Source organism: Ornithorhynchus anatinus, chromosome 6 (assembly GCF_004115215.2).
Source record: "Ornithorhynchus anatinus isolate Pmale09 chromosome 6, mOrnAna1.pri.v4, whole genome shotgun sequence".
NCBI lineage: Eukaryota > Metazoa > Chordata > Mammalia > Monotremata > Ornithorhynchidae > Ornithorhynchus > Ornithorhynchus anatinus.
The window spans coordinates 12,853,705-12,869,693 of NC_041733.1; the positions used below are offsets into that span (position 1 = coordinate 12,853,705).

Here is a 15,989-nt window from a genome sequence, read left to right on the forward strand (position 1 = left end):
AACAGAGTTGAAAACCACCCCCACCTAGCTTTGTATCCGGTCCCTAAAAGCCCCCACAGCCCAGATTAGTGACCAAAGGCTCAAAGTAAAACAGGAAATGGGATTCCAGGAACCAGGTTCATACATAACAAACATCCTAGTTACTCATATCCAGTCAATCAAATAAGTTGGTGGCATTCCTTTATGTACTTGGAGAGGCACTCACTCTTCAAGTACTTGGAAGAGAAAAATAGAGTTAATTTTTGGTCACTTAACTTTATGCAGAGCACTCTTCAAGAACTTGGGAGAGTACAATAAAGTAGAAATGATCCCTGCCCTCGAGAAGTTTATCATCTAGTTTGCAGAGGTTAACATAAATTATAAACAGGGGAAGCAACCAAGTATAAAGATATAGGAAGGGTTTGAGTGTCATAAATGTTGAGGGAGTAAGGATTATTGTGCAAGAGTGCTGCAGGATAGAGAGATGAGAGGTTAGTCAGGGAAGACTTCCTGGAAGAGATGTAATTTTAACAGGTCTTTGATGATGGGGAGAGTAGTGGTCTGTCAGATAAGAAAGGGGAGGGAGTTCCAGGCACTTCTCTGTGCTTCATTTTCATCATTCAATACTTGTCTTCCCTCCTATTTAGGCTTGAGTCCCATGTGGGACCTGATTATCCTGTATCTACTCCAATGCTTTGTACAGTGCTTGGCATATAGTAGGCACTTAACAAATAACACAGGCAGGAGTGGGGGCATGAGCAAGAGTCAATGGTTAGAGAGATGAGAACAATGCATAGGATGTAGGTTGGTATTTAGAAGAGTGAAGTATGTAGGCCGGATTGTAGCTGTAAAGGAGCAAGGATGTCTAAGCGGGAGAGAACATGTTAAAACTATCGTGAAGGGTTTCCTTTTGATCTGGAGAGGGATGGGTAGAGATTTTTGAAGAAAAAAAATTCCAGTAGATTATTCTGATCCTCAGAGTGTAGAAGATTAGACTTCACTGCTTCCCAGCTGCTGCTGTTCTGTGAAGTGATAACTGGAACATTCTAGAACATGAGTCATATTTTATAGACCCTTTGAGAAATGCCTCCGCATCAAACGGTAACTCTTCACCATTTACTTTAAAGCACTAAATCACCTTGCCCCCTCGCATCTCACTTCGCTACTTTCCTACAAAAACCCAGTCCATGCTCTTCACTCCTCTAACGCTAACCTTTTCATTATACCTTGATCTTGTCTATCTCACCACCGACCGCTCGCCCACATCCTGCCTCTTGCCCGAATCACCATCCCTCCTCATATCTATCAGACAATGACTCTCCCTATCTTCAAGTTTTATTGAAGGTACATCTCCTCCAAGAGGCCTTCCCTGACTAAGCCCTCCTTTCCTCTTCTCTTACTCCCTTCTGCATTGCCCTAACTTGTTCCCTTTATTCATCCCCCATCCCAGAACCAGAGTACTTATATACATATCTGTAATTTATTTATATTGATGCCTGTCTTCCCCTCTAGACTGTAAGCTCGTTGTGGGCAGTGAGGGTGTCTGCTTATTGTTGTATTGGACTCTCCCAAACACTTATTCATTCATTCATTCATTCAATAGTATTTATTGAGCACTTACTATGTGCAGAGCTGTACTACGCGCTTGGAATGAACAAGTCGGCAGTAGATAGAGACAGTCCCCGCCGTTTGACGGGCTTACGGTCTAATCGGGGGAGACAGGCAGACGAGAACAATGGCAATACAATGGCAACTAAATAGAATCAAGGCAATGTACATTTCATTAACAAAATAAATAGGGTAATGAAAATATATACAGTTGAGCAGACGAGTACAGTGCTGAGGGGATGGGAAGGGAGAGGGGGAGGAGCAGAGGGAAATGGGGGGAAAAGAGGGTTAAGCTGTGGAGAGGTGAAGGGGGGGGTGGTAGAGGGAGTAGAGGGAAAAGGGGAGCTCAGTCTGGGAAGGCCTCTTGGAGGAGGTGAGTTTTAAGTAGGGTTTCGAAGAGGGGAAGAGAATCAGTTTGGCGGAGGTGAGGAGGGAGGGCGTTCCGGGACCACGGGAGGACGTGGCCCGGGGGTCGACGGCGGGATAGGCGAGACCGAGGGACGGCGAGGAGGTGGGCGGCAGAGGAGCGGAGCGCGCGGGGTGGGCGGTAGAAAGAGAGAAGGGAGGAGAGGTAGGAAGGGGCAAGGTGACGTAGAGCCTTGAAGCCTAGAGTGAGGAGTTTTTGTTCGGCACACAGCAACACTCATTAAACATGACTGACTGAAACTTTCCATTTGCCCTTGCTTTGCCCTACCAGTTGGCTCGGTAACTTCTCCAAAAACAGATGCCCCAGTGCCCCACCCTCCTGAAGCCAGTAGACTAGTTTCTAGTCAAGAACTGAGGAGAAGAGTGTGCTGATCTCTGTAATTGAGCAGTCAATCATTCATTCATTCATTCAGTTGTATTTATTGAGCACTTACTGTGTGCAGAGCACTATACTAAGCACTTGAAAAGTACAATTCGGCAACAAATTGTGACAATCCCTACCCAACAACGGGCTCACAGTCTAGAAGGAGGGGACAGACAACAAAACAAATAGACAGGCATCAATACCATCAAAATAGATAAATAGAATATAGATATATACACATCATTAATAAAATAGAGTAATAAATATGGACAAATATACACAAGTGCTGTGGAGAAGGAAGGGGTTAGAGCAGAGGAAGGGAGTGGGGCAACAGGGAGGGGAGGAGGAGTAGAGGAAAAGGTGGGGGCTCAGTCTGAGAAAGCCTCCTGGAGGAGGTGAGCTCTCAGTAGAGCTTTGAAGAGGGAAAGAGAGCTAGTTTGGCGGATGTGAGGAAGAAGGGCATTCCAGGCTAGAGGTAGGACGTGGGCCGGGGTCGACGGCGGGACAGGCAAGAACGAGGCACACTGAGGAGGTTAGCGGCAGAGGAGCGGAGTATGCGGGGTAGGCTGTAGATGGAGAGAAGGGAGGTGAGGTAGGAGGGGGCATGGTGATAGAGAGCTTTGAAGTATTGTACTAAGCACTTTGGAGAATGCAAGAGAGTTAAAGTGCCTGTCTCATTTAATAGACTGTAAGATCCTTGAGGTTAAAGAGTGGGTCTACTAATTACGGGCTGGGAATGTGTCTACCAATTCTGTTGTATTGTACTCTCCCAAGTGCTAAAGACAGTCCTCTGCATACAGTAAGCATTCCATAAATACGATTGATTGATTGCACTCTCCAAAGCACTTAGTACAGTGCTCTGCACATGGTAAGCACTCAAATATCATTGATTGATAAAACAAATTCTTTCTCAAAATAATTTACAATCTAATGGGAGACGGACACCAAATAATCTAAAGTTAGGAGGAAGAAGAGAATGAAAAGATGGATGAGCAAATACATTAATGCTTAAATAGTAGAGAATGGATAGGAGTAGGGACATAAAAGTAGCAGTGAGGGGATAAAGTCGGAGGTGATAGTGGGAGGCTATGAACTGGGCGGAAAAGAATTAACCCAGGACGAAGAGGAATTTGAAGAGAACTGAGGAGAGCTAGGGACAGGCATATTTGAAGCGAGCAGTGGGGAGGATGGAGAAGAGGTGTCTCTCACCTTCAGTGCAGCTAAAGAAGGGAACTCTAGGCCCTGCAGCATCCCCAGACCAGCTGAAGAAGGAGAACTGTTCTGCCCCTACCTCTTCATGTTGGCGATGGTCAGCTGCAGGAGCTGTGCATCTGATAACTGTGGTATTTGTTAAGCATTTACTGTGCACAAAGGACTATACTAAGTGCTGGGGTGGATACAAACAAATCGGGTTGGTCACAGTCGCTGCCCCATACGGCCCTCACAGTCTCATTATCCATTTTACAGATGAGATAACCGAGGCACAGAGAAGTGAAGTGACGCACCCAAGGTCACCCAGCAGCCAAATGGCAGAGCCGGGATTAGAACCCACGACTTTCTGATTTCCAGGCCCGTGTTCTATCAACTATGCCATGCTGCTTCTCACTGCACCGTGCAGTAGCCAACAGCCCTGGTCCCTTTCACACAAAGAATGTAGATAATAATAATAATGTTGGTATTTGTTAAGTGCTTACTATGTGCAGAGCACTGTTCTAAGTGCTGGGGTAAACACAGGGGAATCAGGTTGTCCCACGTGGGGCTCACAGTCTTAATCCCCATTTTACAGATGAGGTAACTGAGGCACAGAGAAGTTAAGTGACTTGCCCACAGTCACACAGCTGACAAGTCGTAGAGCTGGGATTCAAACTCATGAGTCCTGACTCCAAAGCCCGTGCTCTTTCCACTGTGCCACGCTGCTTCTCATAATGCAGAAAAGAACTGGGAACAGAGTGTTTGGGGGGAGTGAGTTTCTGGGCTGCCTTCACAAAGGTGCTGATTGGATGCCACCTGGGAGAAGACCACTGGATTAACAGCATAAAGAGAGCCGAAGCAGCCTTCGGAGGCTGGCATTCCAGTGGCAAGATCACATGTCGACCTCATCCTAGCCCTTCTCAACCCAGCTTGACGATGCTCTGCATTTGCTGCTAACTCTCCCCCCTGCCCCCTCCCTGTTGACCCTCTGGAAAGCCCCGGATCACGTTCCCTGATCTGTCTTGGAAAGCTGCCGCCCCACAAGACGACGGGGTAGAGTGGGAGAGTGCTCAGAGCACCGGTGACCCGGGCTCACAGATTCCCTCAGCTGGGAGGTTCAGAACCTCCTGAGAGAGGGAGGAAGAGGGCAGATCGGTTCCCTCAACAGGCACCTCTTTGGTTCAGTCCTGTCAGACACATAGAAACTCTGCCCTGTTCATAAAGAGAAGCAGCGTGGCTCAGTGGAAAGAGCCCAGGCTTGGGAGTCAGAGGTCATGGGTTCTAATCCCAGCTCCACCGCTTCTCAGCTGTGTGACTGTAGGCAAGTCACTTAACTTCTCTGTGCCTCAGTTGCCTCATCTATAAAATGGGGATTAAGACTGTGAGCCTCCCGTGGGACAACCTGATTCCCGTGTATCTACCCCAGCACTTAGAACAGTGCTCTGCACATAGTAAGCGCTTAACTAATGCCAACATTGTTATTATTATTATTAAATCCCTGTCCCAATCTGTACTTTTTAGGAAGGAAAGTGTGAGATCTCAAAAGTCCTCTTTTGGATTCTTCATATACAGGTATTCCAAAAGCACACCTTCTGTGTTATATGGGAGTTCTACTTACATCTCTAGGTTTTCATTTGCTCCTCAGCCCCAAGACAGGAGGAACCTGGGAAATGGGTTCTTCAATTCGTTCAAATGGAAGTAGCGTGATCTAATGGAAAGAGCACGGACCTGGGAGTCAAAAGACCTGAGTTCTAATCTTGGCTTTGCCACATGCCTGCTGGGTGATCTTGGGCAAGTCACTTAATTGTTCTGAGCCTCAGTTTCTTCATCCGTAAAATGGGAATTAAATATATATTCTCCCTCTTTCTTTCCACTGTGTGCCCTGTGTGGGATAGGGACTGTTTCAGACCAGATTTTCTTTATGCACCTTGTTCCGTGACCTTTGGATAACTGATACTCTCCCCACCCCCAACCCCACAGCATTTATGTACATATCTGTAAATCATGTTATAAATTACTTATTCATTTTAATATCCATCTCCCCCTCTACACAGTAACCTCATTATGAATAGGGAATGCTAATTCTGTTTTATCCTACTCACCCAAGCGCTTAACACAGTACTCTGCACATAGTAAGCACTTAATAAATACAACTGATTGATGCTCTGTGCAGAGTAAGTACTAAATAAATGCAACTGATTGATTGTATCTTTCATATAGTAACAGTTTAACAAATATCATTATTCTTCTTCACTCCAACCAGTCTAACTGGGAAGTCTCCCCCTCCACATTTCTTCCAATGACCCACCCGCTGCAGCTACTACAATGCACACACACTCACACATTTGTGCAAAGACACAAATCTCCCCCCACCCGCACACACTGACTCTGGGACAATGCAGTGATCATAGACAGACCCTCCCTGGAGCCTTCCCAAAGGGGACCATCCTGTGACATCTCACTCAGTTCTCTTTGGCAGGACTGGGTAGGGGGAGCTTCTGCAAGCTCGGGGCCATGCCAAGGCTGGGGGAGAGAGCTGGGAGTGTGGCACTGCCTGACAGGCATTGAAGGATTAGAATTAAATATGCTAAATGGGGCTAGGGATTAGGCACTTACCGAGCACAGGAAAGTCCTGGAAAAGGTTCCAAGAATCGATTCCAACGCTTTTATCAACTTTCTTCAGGTGAACTTTCTTCAGGAGATCTAATTACCTGCCAGAGATTAGGCAGAGTGAGAAATGGTCGGTTAAAGAGACTGGAGGCAAACAAAAGCCTGAGAGCCAATCACGATGATTCATTTTATCAGCTCCCCCTCCAGCCGCTCTAGCCTATAAAATCATTGTGGACAGGGATCGTATGTACCTAAAATGGAATTGCACTCTTCCGAGGCTTATTACAGTACTCTGCACACAGTAAACAATAAATTACATTGCTTAATTGATAGTATTTATTAAGTGTTTACTGAGTGCAGGGCACTATACGGAGTGTTGCGAAAGAATAGACAGGTGGGAATTAGATAAGGACCCTGACCTTCAGGAGCCTCACAACTAAAAATAAAAGTGGAGGGGGAAGTGAAGACAGACATATTAGAAACGAAGAAACAATAAAACACTAAAACAATATAGAAGGCAAGCACAAATACCCCAAATAAAAGTAAGTCAATAGGGTGCTGTGACTAAAGGAGAAGAATTTCAGGCTTCTTGGGACTCAGAGTCCAAGGCCCATCCAAAGCCACAGTGACCAATACAGCTGTCATCAGCCTTCCCAGAGTTTGCGGAGGGCTCAGGCTGCAGGGGCTTTTCTCTTTCCACTAGGGTGGTGGAAGGCAGGAAGGGATGAAGTTTCCTCGATGGCGCAAAGGTGAGCTGGAGCTGGTTCCTTAGGGGACAGTAGGACTGTCACACCGTAGCAGTTCATATCCCCACCTCCGGACACATAGGGAGCATGGCAGGAGCAGTGACTTTCAGTGGCAGAGTCAGGGAAGATTGTAGTTACAAGTTGATTTGATCGGCCGGATTCATGAATTCCTTGAATTCTGAATTATGAAATTCTTGCCTGGGAGAAGGAGACAACTTGGCCTAGAAGAGAAAGAATGGTGCTGGGTGTCAGGAGTTTAGTGATAAGGTTGGTCGCCTGCTGCACGACTTCACTTGGCCCCTCTGAACTTCAATTTCCTTCCCTTTTAGATCATGTCTGATCTGATTATCTTATATCGATTCCGGCATTTAGCTCGGTGCTGGGGACATAATAAGCACCTAAAAATGACGATAATCCTGGGGTATTTTTACAGCGGATTTAATGGGGTTCTATGGCTGTGGATTGGAAGCAGCGTGGCGCAGTGGAAAGAGCACGGGCTTTGGAGTCAGGGCTCATGAGTTCGAATCCCAGCTCTGCCACTTGTCAGCTGTGTGACTGTGGGCGAGTCACTTAACTTCTCTGTGCCTCAGTGCCTCTGTGCCTCAGTGCCCTCATCTGTAAAATGGGGATTAAGACTGTGAGCCCCACGTGGGACAACCTGATTTCCCTGTGTTTACCCCAGCGCTTAGAACAGTGCTCGGCACATAGTAAGCGCTTAACAAATACCAACATTATTATTATTATTGGAAATCATCTGATGACATTTGAAGAAGAGGAAGATAGGATTAGGGAAGCAAGGAAACAGGGTATGGGAAGTGAGTTGAACAAGGGAGGGGTGTTGGGAGGACCTCCAGCTCTGACACCCTACCCCCACCCCTCAACCCCGTCTCTCTATTGAGCAGTCCTTGCTATGCAGAGCTGGTCGGGACAGGGTGGAATCACAGCTGGAGGGACTCATGCCACTGCAGCCCACCCAGACCACATCCCTTGACCCAGTCCACTCCTGACTGAGGGCTCCTGATCCCAGGGTTCGCTCTAGCCACATCTTTGTTTCATTCATTCATCCTGTGTATATATGGCCCCACCGGCATCGGCAGCCACCTCCCTGATGACCCCACCCCTCCCCCCTCTGTGGCCCACCTGTCCCTGACACCCACTCCCCAGTATGCCCCCTCCACAGCTCCAATCTACATAGGACCCGGTCTGGAGAAGGGGTGGAGGGGCATTTTTATTATTATAGTTATTATTATTGCACTTAATAGTGCTTACTATGTGCCAAGCACTGTTCTATGCACTGAGGTGAATACAAGTTAATCAGTTTGGACACAGTCCCTGTCCCACATGAGGTTCACACTTTTAATCCCCATTTTACAGATGAGGTAACTGATGCCCAGACACATTGCCCAAGGTCATACAGCAAACATGTGGCAGAGCTGCAATCACAACTCAGGTCCTTCTGGCTCCCAGGTCCATTAAGTCATGCTGCTTCTCTCATTCTGGGGTGGGATGACCATCTGGCGGGGAGCGCAGTGCTTAATAATAACTGTGCTATTTGTTAAGTGCCTTCTAAGAGCTAATCAGAGTGCTAAGTGCTAGGGTCAGTACAATTGGATCAGACCCAATTCCTGTTCCACGTGGACCTCATAGTCTAAGGGGGAGAGAGGAATGGGTATGTATTTATTAACTTAAGGACTGTCCAATCTGGTCAAATTGTAACTACCCCAGCATCCACTACGGGCACATAGTAAGTTCTCAACAGGTACCAATAATAATAATAATTTTTTAAAATCCCCATTTTACCGATGAGAAAACCAAGGCACAGAGGAGTCAAACAACTTGCCTAAGATCACACAGCAGGCAAATGGCAAATCAAGATTAGAAACCAGGTCCTGTGACTTCCAGTTCCATACTCTTTTCAGTAGGCTGTGCCGCTTCTCTAAGTGAATATTTACCAAATATTATATATGGATTGATTGATTAACTGATCACCATCTCTTCCAGTATTTCTTCATCACCACCTCTCAGAGTCCATTCCGTCAACTCACTGGTCACCTGTTCGCTCTTGGGAAACAGCAGCCTGTTCGTTCATTCATTCATTCTTCATTCAAGCATTTATTCATTCATGCAAATATGCACTCATTCATTCAATAATATTTACTGAGCACTTACTTCGTGTGGAGCATTTGGAGGAGTACAGTAGGGTGGCCTAATGGAGAGAGCACAAGACTGAGAGTCAGGAGATCTGTGTTGTAGTTGTTTTTACCACTTGTCTTGCTATGTAATCTTGGGCGTCACTTCATCTCTCTGTGACTAATTATGCTCATCTGCATAATAACTGTTATAACACCTGTTCTCCCTCCCTCTTAGATAGTGAGCCCCATATGGGGCAAGGATTGTGTGTTTCTTCTTATTATCTTGAATCTTCCCCAGTCCTTAGCACCTAGTTAGTACTAAATACCATCATTGTTATTATCACTATTACAATCAAAGTAAAAGATGGGGTACTTACCCTTATGGGGCTTACAATCTTGAAATCCCCATTCAATTAAACATATTTATTGAGCCCTTACTATGAGGAGAGCACTATACTAAGTGACTGGGAGAGTACAATATAACAAATTTGGTAGGCACGTTCCTTATACCCAAAAGGAATTTACAGTCTAGAGGAGGAGCTTACAGTCCAAGGGAATTCAGGAATCTGGCAGTGGAAAGCCATACCAAATCAGTTCCACACCCTTCTTTTTTTTAATGATATTTGTTAAGCCCTACTATGTGCAAGGCACTGTAATAAATGCCTGAATAGATACAAAATAATCAGATCAAATAGTCCACAGCTTTAATCCCCATTTTACAGATGAGGTACTCGAGGCACAGACAAGTTAAGCAGTGGAAAGAGCCCGGGTTTGGGAGTCAGAGGCCGTGGGTTCTAATCCCGGCACCACCACTTGTCAGCTGTGTGACTTTGGGCACGTTGCTTAACTTTTCTGTTGACTCAGCTACCTTATCTGTAAAATGAGGATTAAGACTGTGAGCCCCACATGGGACAGTTGATTACCTTGTATCTACCCCAGTGCTTAGAACAGTGCTTGGCACATAGTAAGCATTTAACAAATACTATTATTATTATTAAGCCATTTGCCCAAGGTCACAGGGCAGCCAAGTGCCATAGCTGGAATTAGAACTCAGGCTTTCTGACTCCCAGGTCTGTGCTCTTTTTCATAGGCCATGATGCTTCTCAATCTTCCTTCCAGCCCCACAGCCAAGACAAGAGATAGGTTGACACAGAAATAGTCTTTATTTGCAAAAATAAGTAATCAGAATGCCATGCAATTTGGAATCAGAGCCATTTGCACTTGTTCTTCGGTGAATGTATTTCATTTTCAGATTGCACGAATCTCATTTTCCATAACGTCGGATGTACACAAACACAAGGGGCTGTCCAGGGTCTAGAGGGCTGGTGCCTGGTTTCTTCTTAAGCACCAGAGTCTCCAGATTCTAGAGTTCTGGGACCTGTCTTCTGCTGGGGCATTTCTCTCTCCTTTTCGCTCACCTCTTTCTCTCTGAGGGTTCACCTTCCTCGTCCTTGAGAAGGTGTGGCGAATCCAGCGCACGAGGCGGCTGAAACTGGATGCGGAAGAAGCCTTTGGGGGGTTGTCTGGAGAAGATTCCTTATTTGGGAGGAGCTCAGCGGACTTACTCTTCCATTCCCCTTGCACCTGGTAGGAGAGGTCTTCTTGGCTGCTGTCCTGGAGCTCAAGCTGTGGGGGTGGGGGCAAGAGGAGGCATGAGGATCCCAAGCCCATGGAACAATCTTACTCCTCCAGAAGTCATAACTTTCCAAACCAGCTAGTTCTCTACCATCTAGACTGTAAATTCATTATAGGCAGGCAAAGGATCTGCTAAGTCTGTTGTACTATAATAATAATAATTGTATTTGTTAAGCACTGACTATGTGCCAGGCACTGTTCTAAGTGCTGGGGTAGATAGAAGATAATCAGGTTGGACACAGTCCCTGACCCACGTACGGCTCACAGTTTTAATCCCCATTTTAACGAGGAGGCAACCTAGGTACAGAGAAATGAAGTAACTTGCCCAGATGACACAGAGACAAGTGGAGAGCCACGTCCTCCCGCGGTCCTGGAATGCCCTCCCTCCTCACCTCTGTCAATCTAATTCTCTTCCCCTCTTCAAATCCCTACTTAAAGCTCACCTCCTCCAAGAGGCCTTCCCAGACTGAGCTCCCCCCTTTTTCCCTCTGCTCTCTCTACCCCCCTTCACCTCTCCGCAGCTAAACCCTCTTCTCCCCCCTTTCCCTCTCCTCCTCCCCCCTCCCTTCCCACCCCTTCAGCACTGTACACGTCCACTCAACTGTATATATCTTCATCATCCTATTTATTTTGTTTAATGAGATGTACATCACCCTGATTCTATTTATTTGCCATTGTTTTTATGAGATGTTCTTCCCCTTGACTCTATTGCCATTGTTCTTGTCTGCCTGTCTCCTCCAATTAGACTGTCAAAGGGCAGGGACTGTCTCTATCTGTTGCCGATTTGTACATTCCAATCGCTTAGTACAGTGCTCTGCACATAGTAAGCGCTCAATAAATACTATTGAATGAATGAATGAATGAATGAATGAAGGAGCCAGGATTAGCACGCATGACCTTCTGACTTCTAGACCCATGCTCTATCCACTAGCCATGCTGTTTCTCTGCACATAGTAAGCACTCAGTAAATACCCTGGATTGATTGATTGTCCTCCCCAACCTTGGTTAGCCGAAAGGCAGGTCTTGTCTCTGCCCACTTCTCACCCACTTCTCCTGAACTTGGCATCCAAGCTGTCCATCTGCAATCCTTCTCCCTCCAGTGAAGTGTCTCACCAGCAGCCACTGTCCCCCAACCCTTCTCCAGGTATGGCATTTCAGAAATTAGTCATCCCACCAACCCCACCCAGGATGAGGCAAATAATCACTCCCTAATGGATAGAGCACGGCCATGGCAGTCAGAAGGACCTGGGTTCTAATACCGGCTCCACCACTTGTCTGCTGTAAGACCTTAGGCAAATCACTTTGCTTCTCTGTGCCTCAGTTCCCTCATCTGTAAAATGGGGAGTAAGAGTGTGAGCCAGTGTGGGACAGAGTCCAACCCAATTACCTTGCATCTACTCCAGCATTTGGCACAGTGCCTGGTGCTTAGTAAGTGCTTAACAAACACCACATTATTATTATTATTGTTTATTACTATTGAGCAAGCCTGCCCAAGATGCCACTGTTTCCTGCTGACCTTTTTTCTGCGCCTTCTTTTCTCTTGGGTTCTTTTGGGGCTGCTGAGAGGCTTCAGCTGGGGAGATTTCCTTTGGATTGGCTCCAGCTTTCCCCCCATATTTTGCTGAAGGGCAGGAGGACTCAGTATTTCAAAGATCTTGGGTTCCAACTTCTCCCCCAGGCCTCCTTCTCCTTGTGTGGAGGGGAGCAGGCCCAGGTGACTCTGATATCTTTTTGGCATGTTGAGATTACTTTGGGTTAATGTGTTCACGCTCTCCCAGCTCCTTGGGTGGCTCTCCATGGTGAAACTGGAGGACTGCCAGGCCTGTTCCGGGGGCTTTTGGCCGCTACTGCAGCTGCTGCCATCTCTCCTGTTCGACTGGGCACTGCTTGTGAGCGTTAGAGATGGGCCGGTTTTCCCTAAGAATTCTTCATAAGTCCGGTAGCAAGGATAATACCCCATGGAGGCACTCGAATCACTGGGACTCCTGATGGAACTGTCTTCAGGGACATCTGAACTGCCCACCTCTTCCCCACTCTGGGAGTCCTCAGACCGTTTGGAGAGAAGAGTCCCAGGGTCCGGTGAGATTGCTGGTTCCTGGGAAAAGAAGAAAGGGGATTAGAATCCCACTCCCATCACTGCTGGAAGGGTTTCAGAGACTGTCCCTCAGGGGACCAGGATCAGTATTAGAGGAGGAGCACATAGTAGTCACTTAACCAACATTACAAGTATTATTATCATTATTCCTCCCTTCCCATGGCCACACTGAGCCTGCCCTTCTCTCTCACATACTCTACCCCAAGTCTCTGCCCCCCAGTGACCCTCTGGACATCTCGATAATAATTAATAATAATTGTAGCGTTTGCTAAATGCTTACTGTGTGCCAGGCACTGTACTAAGCACTTGGGTTGATACAATCTAATCAGCTTGGACAGAGTCCCTGTCCCACGTGGGGCTCCCAGTCTTAATTCCCATTTTATGGATGAGGCAACTGAGGAACAGAGAAGTGAAGTGACTTGTCCAAGTTCACACAGCAGATAAGTGGCAGAGCTGGGGTTAGAACCCTGGTCCTTTCGATTTCCAGGCCCATGCTCTACCAACTGGACCACTCTGCTTCCTGGTGGACCACTGCCTATCAGTGCTATGGTTTCTTCCTAGTCTTTCCCCTCATCCAAACGACTTTTCCCACAGATGCCCGAGTGACTTCTTCAACCCAATCTCCCCTTGCTCTGCATCAAACGAAACCTCCTCACCCTTGGCTTTAAAGCAGTCAGTCAACTTTTCCCCTCTTACCTCACCTCGCTACTTTCCTCCCACAACCCAGCCCCCACAATTCCCTCCTCTAATGCCAACTTTCTCATCATACCTTGATCTTGTCTATCTCACTGCTGACCCTTCACCCACATCCTGCCTCTGGCCTGGAACTCCCCCTCTCCTCAAATCTGACAGATAGTTGTTCTCCCCCTTCTTCAAAGCCTTATTGAAGACACCTTCAAGAGGTCTTCTCTAAGCCCCCCTTTCCTCTTCTTCCACTCCCTTGCGTATTGCTTTGACTCACTCCCTTTGCTCTTTTCTACTCTCAGCCCCACAATACTTATGTACAAATCTGTAATTTATTTATTTATATTAATGCCTTTTCCCCACCCCTAGACTGTGAGATCATTGTGGGCAGGGCATGTGTCCATTTATTATTGCATTGTACTGTCCCAAGCGCTTAGTACAGTGCACTGCACAATGTAAGCACTCAATAAATACGATTGAATGAGTGAATGACTGAATGACTGAATGAATCCAGTTGCCAGCCTCAGGCTAGATCTTCATCTAGATCTAGAACCTCTGCAAAGTACTAGAACTGTGGGAGGGATGTTTAAAGATGGTGGTACGTAGAGAAAGTTCCCTCCTCCAAGTCTCCTCCAAGTCTCAAACAAAATCAGACCATCCGAGATGTCTTACCAAAGAATCCCCATAGCATAGGAGGGGACAATTTCACCCCAATCAGACCATCAGGGCTGTCTTATCAAACAATTCCCAAGTCAGCATCAATAACATAGAAAAGATCATCCAATGTTATCCCAAATGGCCTATTTGTAGTGCATTTAAAAATGGTAGATGGTGAAAAAGTTTTGATTTCAGCCAAATTTTTCAAGTATTCCCTTAATGTAGAACTTCGGGCAAGTCTTTCTTCCAGCCTCTGCCCAAGCCTACACCTCACAGCACATGGCCCCTGTGGCTTCATTTCAGAGTTAACATTACCTGGAATGCCTCATATCCAGTGTGGTCCATCTGGCCTGTGACTCCCTTCACATTTGTCACCTCTGTGTCTTCGCTGGCACTTGAAGAATTTTCCCCTCCAGGCGGATTCCAGGAGATCCCAGAAGAATTTCCAGTAAGAATTTCCAGCATCTGGGGGAAGGCAACAATGAACAATCATAGGGAACCCTTTTTATGGTATTTGTTAAGTGCTTATTATGTGCCAAGAACTGTTCTAAGCACTGTGGTTGATTCAAGCTAGTGAGGTTGGGCACAGTTACTGTCCCACATGGGACTCACAGTCTAAGTAGAGGGAAGAACAGATATTTAATCCCCATTTGGTAGATGAGGAAACTGAGGCTCAGAGAAATTAAGTGACTTGCCCAAGTTCACACAGCAGGTAAGTGACAGGTGTGGAACTAGAACACAGTCCCAAGCCCATACTCTTTCCACTAGCCCTTGATGCTTCTTTAGCCTTCAAAATCAGATCAAACACATTCCCTGGCCCATGCTGGGCTCACAGCTTAAGGGGAAGGGAGAACAGGTCTTCGATCACCATTTTACAGATGAAGAAACAGAGGCACAGAGATTTTGAAGTGACTTGCCCCAAGACCACACAGTACTAAGTAAGTTTTGGAGCCAACACTCTTCAACGATTAAACCCCAGGACCATGGAATCAGAATTTCCCTACGGATACCTTCTCTGAAACTCTTTTCTCACTTCTCTCTCTCTCACCCGCACTCCTACCCAGCAGAGAACATTTACTTCTTTAAAAAAGGATAAAGCAACTCTATATTGGAAGGACCCTCTGCTCCTTCCATTTTCTCCCTTCCTGGGTACCATCCTTCCCCCCCCCAGCTCCCTGGCTCCTTCAGATGCTTCTCACCAGTTTAGCCGCCATTGGTTCCCAATTGCCTCCCTTCCTCCTGGTTGTCTAATAGGACCAACCACCACAGATGTCTACGAAGCTCTTCTTCCTGGAGGCAGCCTGAGCAGATCACCTCAGCAGGCCCCAGGCCACCAGCCCCTGTGCTCTAAACAACATTATCCAAGGTTCTAGGGTCACGTGCCTCTGATGAAACAATAGACATTCCAAGGGGAAGGGCTTCCCACTTCAGAACAGAGATGGTTCTAGAAAGAGGAAGGAGCTCACTGGGAAGGGAGGTTCTTCAAGGTAGACAAACTGTAAATTCTTCACAGGACAGGGATTATGTTGCCTGAACCTTTTAGTGTATTTACCCCAGTGAATAGCACAGTGCTCAGCACAGAGTAGAGGTTTAATAAATGCCATAATTGATCAATACCGTCCAGTGAGTGTCTACTGAAATAATAATAATAATTGTGGTATTTGCTAAGTGCTTACTCCGATCCAGCCACTGTACTAAGCGTTGGGGTGGATAGAAATTAATCAGGTTCGACACAGTTCCTGTCCCATATGGGGCTCCCAGTCGATTGCCATTTTACAGATGAGGTAACTGAGTCACAGAGAAGTGAAGCTACTTGTCCAAGGTTACACAACAGACAGGTGGCAGAACTGGGAATAGAACCT

General features: G+C 46.5%; 1 protein-coding gene across 1 annotated transcript; it reads right to left on the bottom strand.

The window, feature by feature from the left end:
- Nucleotides 1–10,199: 10,199 nt before the first annotated feature.
- On the bottom strand, nt 10,200–15,578 carry LOC103171085. The gene is made up of 4 exons (XM_007671557.3): nt 15,327–15,578; nt 14,443–14,592; nt 12,208–12,786; nt 10,200–10,682 (listed from the first exon to the last, which is right to left on the bottom strand). Exons 1-4 carry the CDS (start codon nt 15,339–15,341, stop codon nt 10,371–10,373), a joined length of 1,056 nt encoding a protein of 351 aa, XP_007669747.1. The 5' UTR covers nt 15,342–15,578; the 3' UTR covers nt 10,200–10,370.
- Nucleotides 15,579–15,989: the final 411 nt, after the last annotated feature.

Excerpts from the sequence above, each read along its gene's own strand:
- LOC103171085 (XM_007671557.3), bottom strand. Across the intron at positions 12,787-14,442 it reads CTGGATATGAGGCATTCCAG|GAACCAGCAATCTCACCGGA; the intron begins GTAATGTTAACT and ends TTCTTTTCCCAG. Across the intron at positions 10,683-12,207 it reads AAAGAAGGCGCAGAAAAAAG|CTTGAGCTCCAGGACAGCAG; the intron begins GTCAGCAGGAAA and ends CCACCCCCACAG.